The 20,450-nt window shown below is 46.5% G+C and overlaps 1 protein-coding gene across 9 annotated transcripts in view; it reads right to left on the reverse strand.

Moving 5' to 3' along the window:
* Positions 1–977: 977 nt before the first annotated feature.
* The window catches only part of FLI1 (Fli-1 proto-oncogene, ETS transcription factor), a 132,831-nt gene continuing 113,358 nt past the window's right edge, over positions 978–20,450 (reverse strand). For 8 of the 9 annotated variants that reach the window (XM_086383667.1, XM_086383673.1, XM_086383669.1 and 5 more), the window contains 4 exons: positions 8,735–8,800; positions 6,977–7,036; positions 4,217–4,264; positions 978–2,968 (listed from right to left, as the gene is read on the reverse strand). In XM_086383667.1, coding sequence (XP_086239793.1) covers positions 2,439–2,968; positions 4,217–4,264; positions 6,977–7,036; positions 8,735–8,800 — 704 coding nt within the window. In that variant the 3' untranslated portion in view covers positions 978–2,438. Of the gene's footprint in view, positions 2,969–4,216; positions 4,265–6,976; positions 7,037–8,734; positions 8,801–20,450 lie in introns of those variants that run through there. The other variant, XR_015157558.1, reaches the window with a different exon arrangement.

Here is a 20,450-nt window from a genome sequence, read left to right on the forward strand (position 1 = left end):
GGATGAATCTGCTTGTATGGATATGTGTTCCTTGACACATATCCATGGCCTTGGCTCCCTCCTTTAAAACCTTTTTCGGCTGGAGGAAGATTTAAATAATATTTCAAAAAATCTCTGCAAGCATCATCAACAATGTAAAGGTTAATTTTAAGTATCAGTTTGACTGTGGCCAAGATTAAACAGTATTTCCGGTATGTAAGTGTGAGTGTTTCTGAATGAGATTAGCACTGAGTATGTGGACCCATTGAAGAGGACTCCTCTCCCTGATGCAGGCCAGAGGGCCCCCTCTAATCACGGAGGGTCTGAATAGAGCAAAAAGCAGAGGAAGGAGGAATTCACCCTCGGGGCTCCCTCCCTGCCTGCCCAAGCAGGACTTTTCTCCTGCCCTTGAACTGAGATCTATACCATCAGCCGGTTTCCCTGATTCCCCTGAATCCCACACTACTGGTTTCCCTTGAGGGCTTCCCAGGCAGCGCAGTGGGTAAAGAATCTCGCTTCAGTGCAGGTGATACGAGTTCAATTCCTGGATTGGAAAGATCCCCTGGAGGAGGGCATGGCAACCCACTCCAGCATTCTTGCCTGGAGAATCCTTTGATGAGAGGAGCCTGGTGGGCTATAGTCCACAGTGTCGCAGAGAGTCAGACACGACTGAAGCAACCGAGCATATGCTACACATGGCTTCCCTAGTGACCAGCTTCAGACCGGGTGAATTCTTCAGCCCTCACAATTGCATGAGTCAAGTCCTCGTAATAAAGTTCCGTATATATATCCCCATTGGTTCTGTTTCTCTGGAGAGAGCTAATACAAACAACACTAAAACCCACATAATTCTATACTTTCTGCTATATGTACATGTGAAAAAGTTTTCACGGTGCCAGAAGAGGTCAGTAGGAAACTTTCCCTGGGAAAACCCTTGGACCTGGGGCGGGGGACAGGGGACAGAAGGTTGGTTGTAAATAAGAAAATGTTCTCTTCAGTTCTGAGAGAAGAAGGCACAATTTATTTAGTCAAATTATTTTACACCATAGTCTTCACGGACAGTTGTCAACTTAACACTTAATATAGTTTAACAGAGTCAATGATTACCTGCAAAATTATATATATTTTAATATCTAAAAAATATATTGTATATATAAGGCAGAAAATCCCTCGTATCCACAAGGGAAAGTTTGGTTGCTGTTTTCCAAGTTGTTATGATTGCAGTTCAGTTATTTACAAACATCTCCAAAGCAGTTAACGGTTTAAAGGGGATGCCTTGACTCGCTTCTGCTCATTTGTTAAATAATTACAGTGATTCTCTTTCGGGTAAGTCAGTGACTTCAAAGCCCTGTTCTCTTTTCTGCAACAAGTCACATTATGCTTTTTTAAAAACCAGCTATAAAAACGTACAAGCAGCCCAAATGTACAGATTGACAAAAAGATGTACAAATTACATTTAAAAAAAATAACGACTGATTTGATAGGAACACTGTATCTGTGACCGAGGTCAACTCGTTTCTTTACTCTTTTTCACTTTTTAATTATTTACTTTTAACACTGTGAGATATAGGAAAATAACTCTGCATAATTTATACAGTAAGTTGCCTTGTGGTTGGTGGACCCGGGACTGATCGTCTGACAAGCGCACAGCACTTGCGAATCTGTTTGTGTTTAGAAATCCCTAGGACTTTTCAAAGTACTGGGACCCATGGTCATTATTTCTTTTTTTCAGTTATTTACTTCTCTGGCTTTTCAGGAATGTCTGTATTTGCATTAACATCTCTTAGTTCATATTTTGACTACTTCTAGACAGAATGGTCAGCCTAGCGCATATTTACTGCCCACTGAAAGGGATTCTGCAATGCCCGTGGCTTCTTAAATACACACTTGTTTCTTTCTGTTAAATTCCAGTTGGGTGAAAACTTCACTGGCCTTACAACCAATGTTCCAGTTGCCCTCCACTGAGTTAGGTCTTCCTAAGATAAGATGATAAGCTTCCTGCCTCTAGTTCACTAAGCCTCAAACCAGAGCATAACTGGTTAAGTCCATGACTCTTTATCCTACTGAACCCTTCAAGGTTCAAGATGAGACCCGTGTGTCTGTAAGAAACTGTTTTTGGTCCTAAAAATATAAATCTACATACAGTTTCTTTCCCAGAACCATGACACAACCATTCCAGTAATCTAAATATTCAACTCATAGGTTGACAGGAGATTGGGACTCCAAACTGGCATACTGGCCCATGGAATTATCCACCTCTTTGTTCAAGGTAGAGAAAAGCAGGAGTTACCAATGTTAAAAAAAAAAAAAAAAAGAAGAGTTGTTTTTAAAGAACAGGTACAAAAGTTCTATCCAACAAGAAAGAGCATCCAGTTTTGTTTTCTCTCCAAGGCCACGTAAGTCCAAAGGGAGGTGTAAGGGAGGGGGCTTCAGCGAGAAGGCCACCGATGAGGAAGCATCTAGTAGTAGCTGCCTAAGTGTGAGGGCACGTGGGTGTTGGGATGGCGAGGGACGTTGGGGTTGGGGTAGATGCCCCCCGTGGGGGAGGTCCAGTATTGTGACGCCGCTCCGAAGAAGCTGGAGGACGTGACGGGCATGGAGGACGGGTGGGGAGGGACAAAGTTCACCTTCTGTTGGTGGGTGTGGTAGGAAGGCACGTAGGAGATGTCGGAAGGGTACTTGTACATGGACGACTCGGTGGGATGCGGCTGCAGAGCCTGGGCGATGCCGTGGAAGTCAAATTTGTAGGCATACCTCTTGCCGTGCACTTTGGTCATAATGTTTTTATCGTAGTAGTATCGGAGGGCCCGGCTCAGCTTGTCGTAATTCATGTTGGGCTTGCTCTTGCGCTCCCCCCAGCGCCGGGCCACCTCATCGGGGTCCGTCATTTTGAACTCTCCGTTGGTCCCCTCCCAGGTGATGCAGCTGGCGTTGGCGCTGTCCGAGAGCAACTCCAGGAGGAACTGCCACAGCTGGATCTGCCCGCTCCCTGCGGGAGACAGAAAACAGGCTCCGCCTGAGAAATCAGAACCTGATCCTAAGTGCAAGGGTCCACTCACCCCAGACAGGAACCCCAGGATCTCCGTCTACAGTCAGAATCCACTTCTCAACCAGACTGGCATAATCATCAAGGTTAGATCTTTATATAAGCCGCCCCCAGCCTGGTGAAATTCACCCAGAGCCAGCTGTGTGGCTTGGGGCGAGGCACGCCCCATCCCTTTGGGGGAAGATGCTTGCCTCTCTTCTTCTGTAAAGGCCTGAACCACTGTCTACTCCTTATTCAGTGCTGGCCTCCCTCAGAGTCCCAGGGGAACATGTGACAGCACTTTAGGCTGAAGCAACCTGAACTGCTCCTTAGCTTTTGTGCTTGGCTCTCTGCTCTAAGTTCCACAGAGAACATGGGCACAAAGAAAAAAAAAAAAAAAAAAGAGGAGAGCGAGCTGGTGGCTTTCTCACCCTCTGAGCAGAAACGGCCTGGAGACAGGAGCAGTGGGACTTCCCTGGTGGGACAGTGCTGGCCTCGCAATTCCAAAGGGCCTATTAACTCACACAGGAGGTGGGCTTGGTTCAGAACTCGCTTGAGTTACCTGAATCACAAACCCTTAAAATACACTGTTGAGTTTATTTTATCTGCAACCTCTTACCTAGGAAGCCAAGTAATGCTGCAATACCACCTAAAGTGAATACTGAGACAGCTTTAGAATATGTATTCACCGAGAGCTTGTTCCTTGCCCTTCCCACACCTACCCCCTCTATCTTTCCCTGCTGAAACTTATCTCAACCTCATGCACATACATGGGGCTAAAATGTTTGTGGTCCAGAGGCATCTTCAGCTTATGGATATCATCACCGCCTAATGACAAGCCCTGTTCTCTCCTTGTGCACTAGAGAAACAGGGGTCAAACAGTTCAAGGAAAGGCATACATGTCCCTCCCTGGTCAGGTGTCTGAACTGAGGACACCTTGAAGTGAAGTCGCTCAGTCGTGTCTGACTCTTTGCGACCCCATGGCCTGTAGCCTACCAGGCTCCTCTGTCCATGGGATTTTCCAGGCAATAGTCCTGGAGTGGATTGCCATTTCCTTCTCCAGGGGATCTTCCCAACCCAGGGATCGAACCCGGGTCTTCCGCATTGTAGACAGACGCTTTACGTCTAAGCTGCCAGGGAAGCTTCCCTTAGTGATCTCATAAAACTATGGAACATTCTGGAACACAACCTCTCAGGCCAAAGTAAACTCACCAGGATTGGCTAGGCGACTGCTGGTTGGGCCCAGGATCTGATATGGATCTAAGGAGACAAGAAAAGAAATTTGCTTCACTGTTATGAAAAATATAAAAACAACAGCATTAACAATAAGAATACCCCTAAGGGTTTCTACTTTTATTTTGAGATCATAGGAAAGCCTGATTTCAGAAAACTGCACTGCTTTTACTTGTAAACCTTAAAGATCATGATCAGAGTTATGGTCTATATCCCCATTATTACAGAAACAACATGTAATTGTGATAGTATCATTTTTTCATATTTAGTGTCTACAATTTATAGATAATACCTACAATAGAATAATAAAAAACATTTGGAAAGGAGCTAGCTGATATCCAGTCACATGAATAAGAAGTATGGCTTATTAAAAGAGCTTAAAGTCTAACAGTGTCTTTGTAAAGGTCCTACAACAGTCTTTGTAAAAATTTATTTATTTATTCCTGACCATGCCATGCAGCCTGTGGGATCTTAGTTCCCTGACGAGGGATTGAACCCATGGCCCTGCAGTGGAAATGCTGAGTCTTAACCACTGGACCACCAGGGAATTCCTTTGTTGCTGTTCAGTCACTCAGTTGTGTCTGACTCTGTGATTGCATGGACTGTAGCCTGCCAGGCTATTCTGTCCATGGGACTCTCCAGGCAAGAAAGCTGAAGTGGGTTGACATTTCCTTCTCCAGGGGATTCCTGACCCAGGGATCGAATCCATGTCTCCTGTGTCTCCTGCATTGGCAAGAGGACTCTTTATCACTGAACCACCTGGGAATCCCTGACTGGCCTTTAATAGCTCTAACTATTACTAACTATTACATGTCTCTCTTTTTCTGATGCAGCATAAAAGACACATGCCTGGAAATCAAGTAGCCTGGGTTCTAGCCCAACTAAATTATCAGCTAAATAACTCAGTGGACAATCTCTGGGTATTGCTTTTCTCCTCTGCAAAATGGTAGGTTTGGCTCTTGGATTTTTCAGTTCCCTTCCAGTACAACCTTCTATGATTTTAAGCTTGGAAATGTTGACACCAACCAACCACAATTTGTATTTTAGCCATAAAATGATTATATATTTATATACACACACCCACACACACACACATATATATATATTTGAATTTCTTTTTTTAAAATAACATCTCTTTATTTACTTATTTTGGCCTTACCATGTGGCATGTGTGATCTCAGTTCCCTGACCAGGAATCAAACCCCTGCCCCCTGCAGTGTAAGCATGGAGTCTTAACTACTGGGCTTCCACAGCAGTCCTTAAAATGATTATTCTTAATATCTCAGTTTACATAAAACTTACATGATAGTTTAGCCATAAAAGAAACCTTTGCAATACTGACATAGTGAGGATTGTCTTCTTCTTTTCAGCTGAGATAGATCATGGGAGAGAGCTGGATCACAGCTTGGTGATGATGTCATATGTTTGATACAATTTTACAATTTCTATATAATTATAATTTTAAAAAATCAACATGATTCAGGGGTTTTTGCTCACAACCACAAATTAACTTGAAGAGTCCTTAAGACCTCTCAATCTACCCCTTTCTATCTATACAGTGACAAATATTTGGGGGAAGGTAATTTGGCCACCTGATGTGAAGAGTTGACTCATTGGAAAAGACCTTGATGCTGGGAAAGACTGAGGACAGGAGGAGAAGGGGGTGACAGAGGATGAGATGGTTAGATAACATCACTGACTCAATGGACATGAGTTTGAACAAACTCCCAGAGACAGTGAAGGACAGGGAAGCCTGGCGAGCTGCAGTCCACGGGGTCGCAAAAGTCAGACAGGACTGAGCAACTGAACAACAATGTCTAATTTTGTTGTTGGGGACTTTTTAAATCCTCCATGTCAAATCCTCTCTGACTTGTGTTTCACAGTCAGCAAGTTCTCAGCCTTCCTGAAGAAATGCAGGTCAACTTTCTACGCTTATCTTCAATGGAAATGGAAAACCAAGTATGTTCACCCAAAGCAACAGCATGTTCAGAGCTTACTCTAAATGCGTCCCAAGAGAGACTGAGCTGGGCTTGGGAGGGTACACATGGCAGTCTTCAGATTCATGAAGAACCTTCACAGAGAACAAGAAGACCTTTCCACGGGGCAAACTGGGAAGCCTGAATGGAAGATACAGCATTGGGGGGACTTTGGCTCAAATGGTGGAACTGAGCCTGGTTAGGTATTGAGCTCCCATAGCTGTAAGTATTCAAGTGGAGATGATGCAGTCATAAGACTGAGATGTTACAGGATGTTGTAGACCTCCTGAGATGTTACAGGAGGATGTTGTAGACCTAGATGTCTCTAGGTTCCCTTGCCATATGAAGAGTCTCCAGTTCCATGGTTTTCAAAGTTGCTCTGCCTTAACTGTTAGGGAGATTCATTACAGGGATGGAAGAAGGTGAAACAACTTGGGAGTCTGGGATGATAGCTCTCATATTCCCCAAATCCACCTGGGTGGCTTCTGGCAAATCACTTCACCTCTTGAGATCTCGGTTTCTTTATTTTACAACATGAAACATGTTAATCTTGAGGTTCCTTTCACTTCTGATATGTCATGAGTCTCTCCACATTCCAGGGCTGGGTGCGCCATGGACAGATCTAGCACAGTGTCAAATACAGGACTCTATGAAGAACAGTGCTGACAAACACAAGATACTGTCTAAATCCTCCTCTGCTGACCACGTGGCACCAGTGGCCGCACAGGAAACAAAGGAGGGTTCGAACATCATGGACAGGTACCTGGTTGGGGCCGCTGCTCAGTATTCTTACTCATCGTTTGTGCTCCAGCAAGGGGGGGACCTGCGGCAAGAAGAGAAATATGGTAAGTGGAGCCATTCTCCACGAAGGGGAGGGAACGTCTCATCAAGCACATCCCCACCGAGCGGGACAACTGTGCTTTCCCATTCACTCACTCCCTCACTCGGTCACTCTACTCATTTATTCATTTTATGTTATAAATATTTATCCAGAATCTATGTACTGGCACTGTTCTCGATGCTAAGGACCCAGCACTGAGCAAGGGGTTCCTGCCAGAGCTTACATTTTAATGGAGGAGACAATGATAAACAGCAATAAATACGGAGAAGGAGCATGTCTGATGGTATTGGGGCTGTGGATTTCATTTTTAAATAGAAAACTGAGAAAGGTCTTTAATGAGAAGGTGGCATTTGAGCGCCAGTCTCCTGCTCCTGTGTTTCCACATCTTGTGAGCTCCCCTCTTTGTGGCATCTCTTAGTACACCCTTCCTGCTCCTGCCATCATGTCACATATCCACATTAGAGCTGTGTTGCTTCTTGCACTGTCTTTGGCTTCATCTGACTGGCATCCTCACCACTCCTCTGTCTTCTCACTGACCCTTCAAATGCTATTTAGCCAGTTTAATCTCCATAAACCACTTCACTCCACCATCCAAAAACCTCAGTGACTTGATGTTGACTAAAGCACTGAGGTCTATGGTCCGAGCATCTGTGAACCCCTTCCTCACCCTTCCAGACTTTTCTTTTCCTTCGTGCACCCTAAACTCCAGGAACCCAAGTCCTCCCTGACTCTCAGACATGTTGACCTTGATGTCTTTGCCTGAACCCGCCTCTCCTGGGAAGGCATCTTTCCCATCTCTCTGGGTCCAAATCCTGCCTCTTTCTAGAACCAACTCTTATGACTCCAGGTCCCTAAGGTGTTCCTGATGCCACCCGGAGAGAAAGGGGTGTGTGTGTGTGTGTGTGTGTATGCGCACGCGCGTGTGCTTGACTCCTCTCCCCTCCTGGAGAGACTGGTGCATGCGGGTTCACCATGTGAAACCCACACTGCCCAGGGCTGGAGGCAGAGTAAACAGATAATACATATTATTAAAAGGGCTTGTGGCTATTGCTTGGGCATTAATTTTCAGTCCTAACTTCTTTCTTGAAAGAATTCCCTTCACCATCCATTTCTGTGCTTGATATTTTACCTCCTAGAGACAGCAAGATTGACACGTTCTGGGTCAGGACTTTATGAATCATTCTTTCCCCTGCACTCTTCACAGGAGATTCTGGGTCAGATTTCAACACAAACTGATGTCATATCACTAGCATCTCCTCATCCGGTTACCACCCCACCTCAACGTTCCACGAAATGAGGTAGAGATGTTGGGAGGATTCTATCCTGACAATTAGGGAAGCAGGTGAAGTCATGGAGGGTCATTATTGAAACTTAAATGGCAGAATCCAAATCCAGGGATTTTTCATTCATACAGAAACTTGTCCTAAGAAACTTGACAACTTCAAACATTCTAAAGCCAAATGCAGTGAAACAAAACTCAAAGGTCTGAGTGAAAATTCCATTATCTTTCTGGGACTAGGTATCACTGACAAGTTCTACATTGGTAATTAATTTTGATGTCCATTCAAAAAGCAGAAAAAGAAAATGCTCACTCTTCTCTTCCTTTCGCTTATGACCCTGTTCTCCGCCCCACCCCAGAAAAAGGTTTTCCTCCCAAAGAACAGAGTGACGTTTACTTACTTTTGTTGAGGCCAGAATTCATGTTACTGCCCCAACCTCCTCTCCTGACTGAGTCATAGGAAGGGTCTAGTGGAAAAAAAACAGAGATACATCAGCCTCAATAGATGCGGATCTGAGCAAATGCCAGGAGATGGTGGACAGGAGAGCCTGGCATGCTACAGCCCATGGAGTGGCAGAGTTGGACACAACTGAGTGACTGAACAACAACGAAAGCATCTTCTGCTCTTCAGAAAGGTTGCCTGAAGATTATCTTTTAGTGATCCAGAAAAATTAAATTTAACTTAGCAATAACCTCAAGCATCACTAAATTCCAGAAGTGCATTTCCCTGGGGCAAATGGGGACGGACGGAAGTAACACTGCCACACTGATTGGGAGTCAAAGGGGTGGAAAGAACCCTGAATTTGAAGTCACAGGGTTGGTTCAGGTTCTATCCTTCCATCATTTGTTGTGAGACCTTGGATGAATCCAGACATCCTTGGGCCTCAGCTTTTCAAAATATGTAATTAAGAGTCTTCTCTGGTGGTCCAGTGGGTAAGACTTTGTGTTCCCAATGCAGAGGGCCTGGGTTCAGCCCCTGGTCAAGGAACTAGATCCCACATGCTACAGCTAAGAATTCACATGCTGCAACTGAAAAGAAAAACAACAAAAAGATCATGTATGCTGAATCTGAAAGTAACCCTGCATGCCACAGTGAAGACTGAAGATCCCATGTATTCCAACAAAGACACGGCACTACCAAACACTTTTTTAAAAAAATATGGAAATAAGATTTTACACGATTTAATCTACCTTAAAGGGTGTGCAAATGTTATCAACTGCATATCTGTGTCCTCCTCAAACTCATATGCAGATGTCTAATCCCCAATGTGATCGTAATAGGAGGTGGAGTTTGGGAGGTAATTAAGTCTTAACCGTGGGGCCCGTAAGAAGAGGGTTAGTGCTCTTATAAGAAGAGGTCACAGAGGTAGCTTGCCTGTGTGCCTCCTGCCATATGAGGGCACAAGAAGAAGGCAGCCATCTGCAATCCAGACGGGAGGGCCTCCAACACCTGACCATGCTGGCACATGACCTCAGACTTTCAATCTCCAGAACTGTCGGAAGTTAGTGTTGTGTATAAGCCTCCCAGCTTATCATTCTTTGTTATAGCAGCCCCAAGGGATGAAGACAGGTAATGATCAAATGAGATAACACGTGTGAAGCATCTTATAAGGCATTCTACAAACATAATCTAGGTTTAGAAAGAAAAAAAGTGTCCAAAGCCTGTGTTGCAAAACCCTTTAAGCAGCTCTGCGGAGATGGTCATGTCTAGATTAAAGGCTCATGGACAAACTCTCATAGCAGTGCCTTGAGGCCCCAGCAGTGATTTCAGCCTCTCATTCCAGCACATGTTTGGGCACATTCTGGATTCTCATTGGCCCCTCAGCTTTTCTGTTGATAGTGGGGAGCTGGGTGATGACCACAGCCAAAGGAAAAGGGGCAGAGGTGTGGCTGGACCAAAAACAAGGGGCTGGAGAGACGCTTCCCACCTGGACTGCAGAGAGGCTTCCAAATCACCTTGGTGGACACTCCATTGAACCTGAACATTCATGATCCCAACCCTTTTCTTGAAAGAATCCACACACCTCCCTAACCTTGTGCAGAAACTGCTTAACCGACTGGCTGGAAACATCTTTTCCTTTCTCACGCTGTGAGTCCGTGGAGACATGGAGCAGGAATAGCAGAAGAGCTTAAGGATATAGAATTATGACTTTCAAAGTCTTTCCATGGACAACAAAGAAACCATAAAAACCATCCGGACAAATGGAGTGCAAACCTCATCAAACGACTGTCAGACGGGGTGAAACGCAAACCATCCCCCTCCACCCCTTCTGAGCCTCACAAACAAATTAGAATAAGAACTGTGAAGATGGGCTGGTTGGTCCCATGGCCTGTTCTGATTGTTTCTGGCTAAGAAGAACCAAACTACAGGACCAGATTTTTGGTGGAAAAATCCACGTGCAGATGCTCATTCCTCCTAGTTTTGGAAATTACAATCTTCAGCAATTGCCATGAAAAGCAAAACAGAAAGTGAGGGGATGGAGATGGGAAGAAGGGGAGGGAAGGGGGCAAAAGAGACAGACCTGGCTCATTTGAGTTGTCTGTTTTTATTTTTGACTCTTTTTTTCACAATTCCTTCTGCAAATAGATTCCTGTGCTTGCTTAAAAACAAAGCAGAACAGAAACAAACAAAGAACCTAACTTGTTTACAAGCTGGGGTATGTGGTTGAAGGTTCTCATGGGTATTTTCTGGACTGTCTGGCAGGGGGCAACAGTGTGTACAAGGCTGGGGTGGGGGACCTTTGAGGAAAGGCCAGGTTCTTCCAAACTTCTTCTTTGGGGTTGGGGTGCTGGTTAGGCCTCCAGGCATTTGTCTGGGACTGATTTCTGCAGTGGATTGTGTATTTGGCTATAGAGTGCAAGTGAAAGAATATGAAACAAGTCCACTATTCTTGCCTTTATTATTTTTATTATATTAATTAGTTAGCTAAAATTTTTATTGGAGTATGTTGTGTTAATTTCTGCTGTACAACAAAATGAATCAATCATGTGTATACATATATCCCCTCTTTTTTATATTTCCTTTCCGATTAGATCACCACAGAGGACTGAATAGAGTTCCCTGAGTTGTAGAATAGGTTCCCATTAGTTATCTATTTTATACATGTGTGTGCAATGGCACCCCACTCCAGTACTCTTGCCTGGAAAATCCCACGGACGGAGGAGCCTGGTAGGCTGCAGTCCATGGGGTCGCTAAGAGTCAGGCACGACTGAGCGACTTCACTTTCACTTTTCACTTTCATGCGTTGGAGAAGGAAAGGGCAACCCACTCCAGTATTCTTGCCTGGAGAATCCCAGGGACAGGGGAGCCTACTGGGCTGCTGTCTATGGGGTCGCACAGAGTCGGACACGACTGAAACGATGCACCAGCAGCTGTGTGCTTAGTCGTGTCTGACTCTTTGCGACCATATGGACTATAGCCCACCATGGGATTTTCCAGGCAAGAATACTGGAGTGGGTTGCCATTTCCTCCTCCAGGGGATCTTCCCTACCCAGGGATCAAACCCACATCTCCTACACCCCATGCATTGGCAGGCAGGTTCTTTTACCACTGAGTCACCTGGGAAGCATCATTTTATATGTAGTAATGTATATATGTCAATTTCAATCTCTCAGTTCATCCCACCCCTCCTCCATCCCCCTTGTATATCCATACTTTTTTTGTTCTCTATATCTGTGTCTCTATTTCTGCTTTGTAAATAAATAAGATCATCTATACCAATCTTTTCATATTCCACATATATGCATTAATATACAATATTTGTTTTTCTCTTTCTGACTTCACTCTGTATGAAAAAAAACATGATTCAAAAAGACACACCGCAGTGTTCACTGAACTGTTCACAGTATCCAGGACATGGAAACAAAGTTGTCCATCAACAGAGGAAAAGGATAAAGAAGACGTAGGACATATACACAATGGAATATTATTCAGCCATAAAAAGGGACACAAATGGGTCATTTGTAGATGACCCTGTCCTTGCCTTTAAATAGGAGAAGATAACAAATAGAAGACTGTGAGTCTGTACAGGTCATGTGCCAAAGGAGTGCTGGAGATCCTGGGGGTGAAGGAGGGAGAAGCCAGTCTAAGTGGGGCCGGGTGGCTTGAGTGAGGCCTCTTTGGAGAGAAGAGAGCATGCATCAGAGGTGGGCATGTGGCAGATGTGAGCAGTGAGATGTGAATGTGTCGGTGGGAGACAACCACCTGTGGGTCTGCAGTTGGGGGGATGAGGTCAGGCTCAAGACCGTGTCCACAGCTGATCAACAAGCTTAGTGGCCCTGGGTCACAGGCCGCAGAAACCAGGAGAGGCCCCTGCTACTGCTGCTAAGTCACTTCAGTCGTGTCCGACTCTGTGCTGCCCCATAGACAGCAGGGATTCTCCAGGCAAGAACACTGGAGTGGGTTGCCATTTCCTTCTCCAATGCATGAAAGTGAAAATTGAAAGTGAAGTAGCTCAGTTGTGTCCGACCCTCAGCGACCCCATGGACTGCAGCCTACCAGGCTCCGGAGAGGCCCCTGGCAGGTGGCAATACCGTGAACACACGATGTGGTGGAGCAGGCAGCTCGTGGTGGATGGATGCAGTGGGTACCGGGGGGACGAGAGGTGAACCTAACAGGAACGGAATAGAAAGTGGAATAGAAAGTGACAAACTCATGCAAAGAGAAATAGCAAATCACCGAGTTCCAGGAATTGGTGTGTGTTATCTGAAGTTTTGACTTGACTTGTGACTTACTCTGCACTGATAAGATCTCTGACTCAGAGTTTTCGAAGCAGTTTTTTTTCTCGATCTTAATTTACTGGAGGAATCAATCCATCCTCTCTGAAAGCTATGTTATATTCATTCAGAAGAAACTTTTTTTTTTAAGGCCCACCTTAAGGCTTTGGCTATAGTTACCATCGACTTTTACCAGCTATTCCTCCTATTCTTTTTTTAATTGAAGGATGATGGCTTTACAGAATTTTGTTGTTTTTCTGTCAAACCTCAACATGAATCAGCCGTAAGTATACACATATCCCCTCCTATTCTTTTATTCTAACAGTCAGATCAGATCAGTCACTCAGTCGTGTCCGACTCTTTGCGACCCCATGAATCGCAGCACGCCAGGCCTCCCTGTCCATCACCAACTCTCGGAGTTCACTCAGACTCATGTCCATCGAGTCAGTGATGCCATCCAGCCATCTCATCCTCTGTCATCCCCTTCTCCTCTTGCCCCCAATCCCTCCCAGCATCAGAGTCTTTTCCAATGAGTCAACTCTTTGCATGACGTGGCCAAAGTACTGGAGTTTCAGCTTTAGTATCATTCCTTCCAAAGAACACCCAGGGCTGATCTCCTTCAGAATGGACTGGTTGGGTGTCCTTGCAGTCCAAGGGACTCATAAGAGTCTTCTCCAACACCACAGTTCAAAAGCATCAATTCTTCGGCACTCAGCCTTCTTCACAGTCCAACTCTCACATCCATACATGACCCCAGGAAAAACCATAGCCTTGACTAGATGGACCTTTGTTGGCAAAGTAATGTCTCTGCTTTTGAATATGCTATCTAGGTTGGTCATTCTAGCAGTAGAGGCATGCAAAAGTTACAGGACACCCGGATGAATTCCCTGTAACCAACAGAGCGCAGGTCGTGGCTGGATTTTTCTCTAGTGGCTGATACTCTATCAGAGGAGTGTCTGACACCTCTGTCTTTTCCTGTGATGCCCTGGGGGTCTGGGGGAAGCCTGGTTGAGAGAACTTTTGAGGTCCCCACCAACCCTAAAGTCCTATAGTAGGTACCAAAAAAAAAGTGACAGAAACAGAAAGGCCACGAGCAATCAGCCTGAAGTGCTTCCTCCAGCGAAGGTAACAGAGCAATAAATAGCATTGGTCATGCCTACAGCCAAGGGTCCCGGAGCAGAGTGTGAAATCAGAGCAGCAGAGGCCACAAGGCTCCCTTCCCACGTGCTCTTTCATTTCCACCCACTTGCATGGAAAACCCGCCCCTGGAATCTGAGTCCACGGAGGACACCTGGGTCCATTTACTGAGGACTTTAACAAATGCTGTCAGTGGGCACTGGGGTACGTGAGGGCACCTACTAAATGGAAGTCTGAAATGAAAGCCAGTGTTTTTGGATTAAGTCCTACTGCAAGGATAGAGCTGAAGATGGGGAAGGCCAAGATCAAGAGCTAAGATCTGGCATTCTGCCTTAGAGGTTGGAAGCACCAGGGCAGCCCTGCAGATTAAATGAGATACCCAGGCAAACAGCTGGCATGGTGCCCAGCACAGAGTGAAACTCAGTGAACATTAGCAAGTAATATTATTGCAATTACTGCTATATTTGCGTCATTAAATACCTTATGAATGCTCAAACCCAGAAACAGGTTGGCCAGCCCTACCAAATATACATTAACCCGCCTCCCTTTGCTTCCATCCATTGTACTTTGCTCTACTTATTTTTCCATGTATTGCCTAATTTAATCAAGTAGGCTATGGTTTTTCCAGTGGTCATGTATGGATGTGAGAGTTGGACTACTGGTCATGTATGGATGTGAGAGTTGGACTACAAAGAAAGCTGAGTGCTGAAGAATTGATGCTTTTGAACTGTGGTGTTGGAGAAGACTCTTGAGAGTTCCTTGGACTGCAAGGAGATCCAACCAGTCCATCCTAGAGGCGATCAGTCCTGGGTGTTCACTGGTAGAACTGATTTTGAAGCTGAAACTCCAATACTTTGGCCACCTGATGTGAAGAGCTGACTCATTTGAAAAGACCCTGATGCTGGGAAGGATTGGGGGCAGGAGGAGAAGGGGACAACAGAGGATGAGATGGCTGGATGGCATCACCGATTCAATGGACATGGGTTTGGGTGGACTCCGGGAGTTGGTGATGCACAGGGAGGCCTGGCGTGCTGCGGTTCGTGGGGTCGCAAAGAGTTGGACACAACTGAGCGGCTGAATTGAACTGAATTCATGATGGTTATTGTCTGCATCTCCCACCTGAATGTCAAGTCCATTAGGATCAGGACCCCTCTTTGGTTCTCTGATAGAACCAAGCACCCAGCCCAGAGCACGCACACAATAAATATTCATTGAATGAATGAATGAGTGCCCAGCCAACATTTTCTCCTTCTTGCTAAATAGACACACTTCCTCTTGTTGTTGACTATTTTCCTAGCTGATGGGCATTCTAAGCCTCTGCCCAGACTTCTCCCCACTAAATGAAGTCACCAGGTGATTCCAGTCTGGGTGTGTGCCCAGTCACTTCAGTCGTGTCTGACTCTGTGACCCCACGGACTACAGTCAGGCTCCTCTGTCCATACGGCTCTTCAGGCAAGAATACTGGAGCGGGTTGCCATGCCCTCCTCCAGGGATGCCATGCCCTTCCTGACCCAGGGATTGAACCTGAGTCCCTTATGTCTCCTGCACTGATAGGCAGGTTCTTTACCACTAGCACCACCTGGGAAACCCATTCCAGTCTGGGTGATGGGTGATATATGAGTGTACACAGTTAACCCGGGCTGCCCTCTGAGCAGAATGGCCTACAGTCCTCCTACAACAAAGCACAGGCAGAAAGCTGTCCCCACAGGAAGCCCAGGACTAGATGCCACTCATTCAGGTGGCCTGCTGTGTATCTTATATATATTTTAACAATGTCAGTGTTCAAATGAAGACTTTTTATTCCTAAAAGGCATACAAGTGAGAACTCAGCATGATGGTCAGTTCTGGTACCAGACACTCAAACAGAAATATATCTACAACCAAAATGGAAAAGCCTGGACCCAGGAGCTACCCAACAACTCAGAGTCCTGCACACTCTGCCTCCCTGGTACCCAGCTGCCCATCAGCATGTGGGCCGTTCTCCTGTGGGGTGTGCCTGGCTCAGGAGGCGGCCTTGAGTGTCCCCTGGGCACTGCTGTCTGCTTTCTGAGAACTGACTTCTGAAAACACACACTTAAGCAGGCGACCAAGGGTGCGTGTGTATGTGCCAAGTCACTTCAGTCATGTCCGACCCTTTGTGACTCCATGGACTGTAGCCTGCCAGGCTCCTCTGTCCATGGAATTCTCCAGGCAGGAATACTGGAGTGGACTGCCATGCCCTCCAGGGGATCTTCCTGACCCAGGGATCGAACCCACAGCTCATGTCTCCTGCATTGGCAGGTGGGGTCTTTACCTCTGGTGCCACCTGGGAAGCCCCTGACCAAGGGTACAACAGGTGTAGCTGGTCTCAGAACTTTTGGGTGGCAGCAGATGCTTGATCAGGAGAAAATCACTTTTTACTTCAGTGATGCCTTCTACCCCCGGCTTGATAATGAATCTTATAATAAGCTTTTTCAGAGGATCTTCCCAGAAGGGCTCTGCCTGGAGCTTATGGTTTCAGGCAGTCCTGACATCCACTCTGGCCAAAGCTGAGAAAGACTGAGCCTCATTCTGGGCACTGCTAGGCATTGTGGATAATTCAGCTTCACGTATATAATGGTCTGAACAGTATCTTCATTATAGCATGTCTGGTGTGGCTGACTTGACCTTCAATGGCCTCTTAGATTCCAGGGGAGCCTCCTGGGGTGGAGAAATATGAGCATGGAGATTTTTTTTTTTTTTTTTCTGAAAACTCCTTGTGGGAAGGGGAAGACTTTCTCTGGACGTGACCTTCTCACAGACATCCCAGTGTTAACTCAGCTTCTGTGTGAAGCTGTTAAACGGGTCCTAGAAACCTGGCCAAACATCTCAGGAAAGCTTTCTTTCTGCTCTGATGCCGACGGTTCGCTGTCTGAAGGCCCAGTGTCCCAGGCAACACGCAGCTCCACATTCTGTCATGACCTCACCCGGGGGCCAGAGATGCAGGAGACGCGGGCACAAAAGCCTCTCTCTTCCTCCCTTCCGGCATGAGCCCGTGCTCTCGATTACTTGATGGAAAAAGATGAATATTCCCTGAAACTTCTCTTCGAGTTTCTGGTTGGCAGCACCTCACCCTGTTTATCCTTGGAAAGCCCGGCTTCTGAATGCAGACCTTTCAGCAGGACAGGCAAGGCCGCTCCAGCTCAAGGTAGAGGCTTCTCTCAGTCTGATCCAGACCTTTCTTGGGAGAGCGAGGTTGCCCAAGGAGAAAAGCTCTAAGAAAGGGAACCCCTGAGTCCAAAGCCCCAAGCTTCCCAAGAAAGAGCCAAACCCACCAGGAGGAAGACCCATTGCCCAAACGCCCCCATCTATAGGTAACATGTGTTTTTTTGTTGTTGTTTTATTGGGGGGTGGAGGGGGGTTCATGAGGCCTGTGGGATCTTAGTTCCTTGACCAGGGATCAAACCGGCACTCCCTGTGTTGGAAGGTGGATTCTTCATCACTGGACCACCAGGGAAGTCCCACGTACAGGGAAGACTGTACGTGAAGACAACATCCTTGCTGTTGGCAGAGGACTCAACGATATGGTCCTCCATAACCCCCATCCCTCTGAGGCCCTGGGGTATAAGAGGTCCAGCCTAAGAGGAGGAGCAGGTCTGGCTTGGCCACCAGTCCAGCTCTGCTTCTCTCTGGGCTCTTTCTTCTGCCCTGCCCAGCATGCCGAACCTTCCAGACTCAGGACCAGCCCTGTGCCGGCCACCATCGCCATACAGCCCCTGCCAGCCATCGTAGCAGACATCTGACCTGCTGGCCTGGCCTCCCACTTTCAAAGTTGTGCTAAGGCAATGGGCACCTGGGCTGTGCAAGGTCATACAGGGCGTGGGCCCCCTTGGGCAGACACCCTTTCTCTCCAGAAGGTCGGTGGTTATGCTTCAGATCCCAGCCCTGGCAAACGATCATCGTCAAAAGGTTACTCTGCCTTTTTGAACCCCATGTTCTGCTTCTCTAAAAATATCAGTAACAGATGCTGCATAGGATTGCTGGAAAGATTAAATAAGGATTCGCTCAATGGCAATTTAAAAAATATACACAATATACACGTAGTCTATACAATCTTGCTTGCACCTCTAAGATGTTGGTCTTGGTGAAGTGAGGTTAGAAAGCTCACCAGGGAAAACCCTGAAAAAGAAGAGAAGCTGTAAAGGAGGAAGGAGAGTCCCATTCCTGTGCTCCGAGATCAGTGATTCCCAAACAGGAATAAAGTCTCGCTCTCTTTTAGAAGAATGGATGACAGCAAGTCTCCTACATATGAATGAGTTCCTTTCTGAGAGCGCGTTCGTAAGTCCAATCTGTTTGTAAGTCCAACACAGTTAGCCTAGGTACCCAACTAACACCATCGTTATCCCTCGGTGCATCTTAGCAGTACTGGCCACATCACTGCTGCTCTTACTCTTCTTTCTGGACATCCTGGGCTTGAAATAAAGATGTTGTACCACCATATTCTATACAAGACTGTAAAGAACATGAAAACACAATTACCTGTAGAGGATGCTGGCACGTGAACTAACTTATGTGACTTGAAGTACAAACGCACGTTCACATCTTTGAAAGCTCACAACTTGAAGGTTTGTATGTAGGGGACTTGCTGTATCCTGGATCCCAGTTTAGAATTGCTGGCCTAGAAGCTAGTGAGGGCCCGTGGCTCTGGCTGCCTACTGGTCTACTACTAGCCTAGGTTTTACCCAGCATTCTTTCCGCCGCCCCCGACTGTCAGCTCCCCCAGCTTCCTGCCCAGCCAGCGCTTGAGCTCTGAGCTGGGTCCTCACCTCTTGGCAACTTCACCTACAAGGACAGCTCAGCCTTAGCCTTGGAGGCATCCTATGTTCTAAAGGGCATCAGGGGGTCTTGGCTTCCACGGAGACCTCAAGAAGAGGGAAAAATCCAGGCAAGGTTTGCCTCAAACTTGGAATGCATGGAGAAGAAAAAAAGAACAAACATCCTGGATCAGATTTCTTTTGCTCAAGGATCTGTCCTGGAATCCAAACAGCCTCGGAGCCTCGGAGCCAGCCCTGCTGCGTGGAAGAGAATGAAGCTACTGTTTCAGATATTTCACGTGAAGAAATATCTGAAAGGACACATGAGAGAAATGCTTAAAGAATGGTCAGCTTTCAAAGATGATGGCTGGAAAGGCCAGTGGTACTTTCTCTGCACAGCCTCACCCCGGTCCCACGAGGCTGGACCTGCTAAGGCCGGCCCCTCTCTGGCTCCACTCCTCCCACGGGGCTCTGTGTCTGAATGACACATAAGCCTCAATGACCTCTTTATTTTGATAAGGCCTCCAAGTGGGATTTGGAGGCCAGCCTTGTGTGGAAAAGCAATTCATACTGACTCCATTAGTTGGGTGTTTGCCAGAACTCCCCTCTACGTTAGGCAGTGTAGACGCAACTAAATTGCAGACTTCTTGGGTCAAATCTGTCTCAGGTTTAAGACTATTTCAGGTCAGAACAAGAAAACCTAACCGGTTGCTCACTTAGGTAACAGGCTTGAGATGAATGAGTGGCCATCTGTGTTCAGCCCCCTGGGTCCTCTGAGAGCCGGGATCTGATGTGCTCCTGTCCGCTTCCTTGGGGGGGTTGCCCTCACTCTCCCTGATTATTCGGGACACAGTCCTACATGTGATGCATGACTCAACTTTTGCATCTTTCCCTCCCAAAGTTCTGCGAAGGCTCACTGGTGAGGGTCTCATGGTATCACCCTCGTTTTGTTCAGCCTCCTGCTGTGATCCTTGGTGCACTTATGCCTCTCGCCTGGTGAGCATCTTTGGGAAGGGAGGGACTGTATCTTATCACCTGGTTTTCCTTTCCCACCCCCAGGTTCCTCTTCTCTTCCAGCATGAGCTATTGGGCCTAGCTGATATCTCATACTCCACAAACATTCATTCATTCAGCAACGTTTTAGTGAATGCGTATTATGGTGCTGGACCCTCTTCAGTGTGTGCAGAATGCATTGGTGGCCAAACACACAACCTTGCTCTGGGAGCTGACATTCAGAACACACAGTGCTGCGCTGTGCTTAGTCCCTCAGTCGTGTCTGACTCTTTGCGACCCCATGGGCTGTAGCCCGCTAGGCTCCTCTGTTCATGGGATTTCCAGCCAAGAATATTGGAGTGGATTGCCATTTCTTCCTCCAGGGGATCATCCCAACCCAGGGACTGAACCCAAGTCTCCTGTGTCTTCTGCACTGCAAGCAAATTCTTTACCCACTGAGCCATCAGTGAAGTGAAAGTCACTCAGTCGTGTCCAACTC

This window comes from Bos grunniens, chromosome 29 (assembly GCF_055505025.1).
Source record: "Bos grunniens cultivar Pamir isolate PY7600 chromosome 29, Bosgru_T2T1.0, whole genome shotgun sequence".
Taxonomy (NCBI): Eukaryota; Metazoa; Chordata; class Mammalia; order Artiodactyla; family Bovidae; genus Bos; species Bos grunniens.